This window comes from Agrilus planipennis, unplaced genomic scaffold (assembly GCF_000699045.2).
Source record: "Agrilus planipennis isolate EAB-ADULT unplaced genomic scaffold, Apla_2.0 scaffold22, whole genome shotgun sequence".
NCBI classification, from domain to species: Eukaryota; Metazoa; Arthropoda; class Insecta; order Coleoptera; family Buprestidae; genus Agrilus; species Agrilus planipennis.
In genome coordinates, this window is record NW_020438874.1 from 554,589 (window position 1) to 559,475 (window position 4,887).

At 27.8% G+C, this 4,887-nt stretch overlaps 2 protein-coding genes and 1 long non-coding RNA gene across 3 annotated transcripts in view; 1 reads left to right on the top strand and 2 right to left on the bottom strand.

The window, feature by feature from the left end:
* Positions 1–3,040, top strand: part of LOC112906423 — an 11,421-nt gene extending 8,381 nt beyond the window's left edge. Inside the window, exon 2 of the long non-coding RNA XR_003232337.1 lies at positions 2,994–3,040. This is a non-coding gene — a long non-coding RNA (uncharacterized LOC112906423). The remainder of the gene's footprint in view (positions 1–2,993) is intronic.
* The window catches only part of LOC108732978 (diacylglycerol O-acyltransferase 1), a 17,327-nt gene extending 13,118 nt beyond the window's left edge, over positions 1–4,209 (bottom strand). Inside the window, exons 1-2 of the mRNA XM_025980515.1 lie at positions 3,605–4,209; positions 2,209–2,337 (exon numbers count right to left, since the gene is read on the bottom strand). Coding sequence (XP_025836300.1) covers positions 2,209–2,337; positions 3,605–3,714 — 239 coding nt within the window. The 5' untranslated portion in view covers positions 3,715–4,209. The remainder of the gene's footprint in view (positions 1–2,208; positions 2,338–3,604) is intronic.
* Positions 4,210–4,663: 454 nt separating this feature from the next.
* LOC108732943 (protein slowmo) overlaps positions 4,664–4,887 on the bottom strand; it is a gene marked incomplete in the record, with an annotated part of 12,847 nt that continues 12,623 nt past the window's right edge. The window contains 1 exon segment of the mRNA XM_025980509.1: positions 4,664–4,868.

The window sequence follows — 4,887 nt, forward strand, 5'->3', positions numbered from 1 at the left end:
AAACTGCATTTACTAATCGTTTTGTTATTGATAACTATTGCAGTAACTTAATAATATTAAATTAGTCATCATCGTTTTCTTATTAACAATCCAAAATTAACTTTCGTAGAAATAAATTTTTCATTCGCATTGACTCATTCATTTTTGTAACTGATTTTACTTAAAAAAAATAGTAGGTACTTTACATTTAACAAGCTTTCACTTTCAATATAAACTTTTGTTCTTAAAAACTAATTCAAAGAATTCTGGTTAAACACACCAATAATTGATTTTATTTTATGGAGAATTATTTCAAATTGAGTGCACAAACTAATTCAATTTATTTCTTTTAAAAATATATAGATGTTTAGATATTATTCAGTTATAAACAGTGCAATTATAATGCAATTTTTTGTATAAGTTGAGTAATTATAAATTTCAAGGTAATAAATGTTCAAACGCGTCTAAGGTGTACAATGTACAGGTTCTTAGTTTCAATTCTTTTTCCATTAAAATTGAATATGAATACATGTTTGTGTTTAAAAAGAACACTAAAAAATGATCGTGCAGTAAGGTCATGGTCACCACAAATTTAGTTAGCAAACACAGTTTATTATTCAAAGCGGAGCTAGAAAATTTTCACAAATAACGCCTGAGTTACGTACATCATACCAATTTTATATTTATTCAAAGACCAATAATTATCACGGTTATCAGAACAGAAAATTAATTTGATGAAAACCTGATAAGAAAAAGGCGCGTATACGTGTTGGGGAGTTCCAGGTTTATTACTAGGAAATGTGAAAATATTATAGGTACTTTTTTATTTTAAAGTACTATTAATCAGATCAAAAATCTATTAAAAAATCAACTACAAAATATTGGGATATTATTTTTATTGCAATTAATTATTTAATTTTATGGACGCAATTCCTTTGTGTCTGTGTTTAATTGAATTAACTTCTTTCTCCATCTTCGCAAAGACAAATTGTGAGCTCTTAATCATACTTTAAAAAACATCTATGTTTGTTTATCAATATTTAAAAGATAACGTTTTCGAATTAGTATAAATCAACAATTTTCTCTACTTTCGTAAATCCGTATCGTCAAGCTAACGCATCCGCATCACAAACTCGCCAAACGATTCACATGAGAATTTAGTGTTTTAATTAACATTTTAACACTCGTTATATGAAAACCAGTGTGAAACCTAAACAAAATTGCTACTACCAACATGCGTAATTACATCGGATATATTCTAAAATTCTGCTATCTTCCTCCAAGTACGTAACTGTCACACCTACTGCAAAAATTGCTTAAAATAAATCAATAAATTTGAAAAATATTGCTAGTATAGTAAGATTTCTTACCATCGGAAACAAAATTACCATCACGTTCCTGGATGGAGCATTCTCCTTCCGCTTTAGTACTTTTTGGCATAAGAGTGCAACAAAAATTATAGTGACTTTAAAGGTGTTTTTTTTTTGCAATAAAAATAAATCTTACTATACTAACAGTATTTTTCAAACTTATTGATTTATTTTAAACATTATTACGTGAATTGTTTTGCAAATATTACGTATGAAATCCCTCTGTTTTTACATTCCTAATGTTAACACGTACCAAAAAAGTAATTACTATTTTTCAATTCTCAACTTAAACTGGATTAACCTTATTTATCTTCGATCTAGACGTATCGAATTTACGACTTAAAATAATTGCAATTTCACTTGTTGTTAGTCTGCTACGTATACATATTGTATATAATATAATGTTTAGNTTTATCATTTACTCATCCCAAATTGTCAGAAGTAGATGTTACATTTTCATCATATTTTTATTTCTAAACATAGGATTAATTAGCACACCCACATCGCAAAATCGCAATACGATTCACAAGAGAATTTAGTACTTTTTTAGTGATAATTTAGTACTCTAATTAAAGTTTTAGTGCTCCATTCCTTATATAAAAATAGATATTTATCGATGTAGGTACGACAATTGGATGTTCGACAAAAACAAAGCAAATGTATACCATTTAGTTCAATTTTTAAAAGATAGAGCAAAATAAAATTTGAGAAACACCGTGCAAGTATGAGTAATTTATAAAAGCATGAGTGAGCCAAAGCAAAGGTTACAAGACAATATTTTTAATATATTGTTATTGGGAAATATGAGAAGGTAAAACGCTTATTGCAATTGTATGTTTTGCAAACAAATACTACTCACTTTATAAAATTTTCAAGTAGTAACCGAACACCTCCTATTGATAGTAACAAAAACGCCCAATTTACGAAACCTGTGAAATTATTAAAACCTGAAGTCCATGAAAACAATGAATCTCTAGGTCTGTGGCATCTGANACTAAGAACTTTTGGCGTGAGTGTACAATGTACCTTATAAGGTAATGTATACTTATGAGGCTGTAGCCTTCACTAAAAACGCCACTAATTTTCGTATAAGGAATGAAGCATTAATATTTTGAGTAGATGCGATTTTGTGATATTTATTATACCACTTTGCATCAAAAATTAAATGTTTCGAACTAAAAACCAAAACGTAATAAATAATGAAAGACCCTCAAAAATGTTATTACGTTATTAGTGCAATGACTTCTTCATTAATTAGATAATTAAGTACTTCATCAGTTGTTTCCTCTAACATTTGACATCTTTGCATTTGTTTTATGATAAGAACAGCGTAACGATACGACAGATGCAAAGAAATTTCAATATTTAAATAAATTTAAATATAAAAAGAATATAGAAAATGTAGATAATTACTCAAATATATACCAAATAGTGAAAAAGTTGTAAATCCATAACGCTGAAAAATAAATTCTTTACCTTAACAGATGAAATGACTGTTAGAAGAACGTTTGTATTTTAATTTTAAAAAGTTTCTTAAAAAATTTTATTTTAATTTCTATTAAATTTTCACTATTGTATATTTTTATTTAGGATTTTACTCGTTGCGTTTTAGAATAAATTCTAACGTTTCCTTTTAATTACAAGGCTGTTTTAGAAATCGCAGCGGAATAAGAATAATTTCAACATGATAAGAAAAGCATTGATTACAACAATTTTCTTTAACACCGCTAATCTGTACATGCGATACAGTGATATCAAGTCCCACATAGAGGATAGAAGACAAGAACTAACGCCGACCGAAGCATTAGCTCCAAATAACAGCGTCAAACTTTTTATGATGTAAAATTAAACGCTAGGTATAAGTATATATGAATGGAATGTCTACAAATTAAATATTTTTGAATGGAAGTATGAAAACTATGTAACAAAATTGATTTGTTAATGAACATAAGACTGTAACAAAATTAATAATTATGGTACAAAACAATTTTCCTCAAAATAAAAAGTTCGCTGCAAAAAAATGTTATTTTACTTATAAAAAGTTAGAATTTTACATTTTACTTAAGTAAAACTGTACGTGTAGATCATTAAACAAAGATATCACTTTTAATAACAAATTTAAAACGACCTCTAGAACACATGGTGCTAAAATCCGGTGCAAACTCCAATATTAGAATATCAGGTAGAAATAAAAATGAAAATAGGCGTTATCAAACCATCTAACGGCAATCTAACAAACAAATGAATGCACGTACGGCTTATCCGGTTGCAATTTCCTAACTTTTTGCTCCTCTGCTTGGATTTCTTCCGCCCGAGTAACACTTTGGGCTCTACGCAGCCTTAAACCATCGTGTTCACCAGTCATCTTTTCCACTACACAATTATTATTGATTTAAAACAAACTCGTCAACATGTAACGAATCATCGTCAAACAATTTTCTGGCTACCGATAAAAATAAACGATTAATGCGTTGATAAAAGGTTAGAATTATATTACTTGTATATTATGAACTTGCTCAGTCGCAACGTATAGAACGAGACAGATAAACGTTAACAAAGGACAAACAACTCGTTGTAATATCCCGCACAAATACACAAATACATACGTCTTCAGCACGCGCTTTTTAAATGTGTAGAAGTTTGACTTTATTATAATTACAAATAATAGTCTTATAGCTTGTAATACCTGTCTTAGCGAAAACTGTGTGAAGGTTGAATTGAACATATATGTACTATACACACATCTCATCGTCAATTTCAATATAACGCACAAATTTTAATACAATTATTAAACATAAAAGACGCAAAACATTTTCAACACTTGCATTTCCTCCATGAGTTTACACAAGCCAATTAATTTTTCGATTCATTAATACAAAAAACAATTTTGTTATGAAGAATATATTGTTCTATCGCGACTTCGTTATTCCTTGTAGCAGATCACCCTGTATATATGAAGTTTGTTATCCAACTATTCATGAACTAAAAAATAAACTTCGTTTTCTTATATGTTTTTTGATTTAACACAGTCAAACTAAAACAATTTTTTATTATTTGATATAAATGAAAATAAAAATTCAAACCGAAAGTTAAAAAATAGTTAAAAACGCAGTAATTTTAAAAATGCATTTAAATTTGCGAAAAAAACTGGTCCAAATTTTCTTTAGTTTTTTTTTATAATCATTGATTAAAAATTGTTATGAAGTTTCAAATTCTTCTATTTAATAAAATGTTTTAAATCATTTCAAAAAACATCATGATTCTTAAAATTCAGGGGCTGTGAAAAACACTATTCCTAAGTCAAAGAAAATCAATAAAACTAGAATGATATATTTAGCACAAACTGGGAACACTTTTAATACTAATCTTCATATGAATTAATAAATAAAATTAGCTAATTTGGCTTTACAAGTCAGGAATTGTGGAATTTCTATTAAGCATTTACTTTCTTATGAGAAAAATATGAAATAATGAGTTAATTTTAACACACTTTGTTTTAATAATGGAATGCACATATAATACGACCACAATTTCAAAA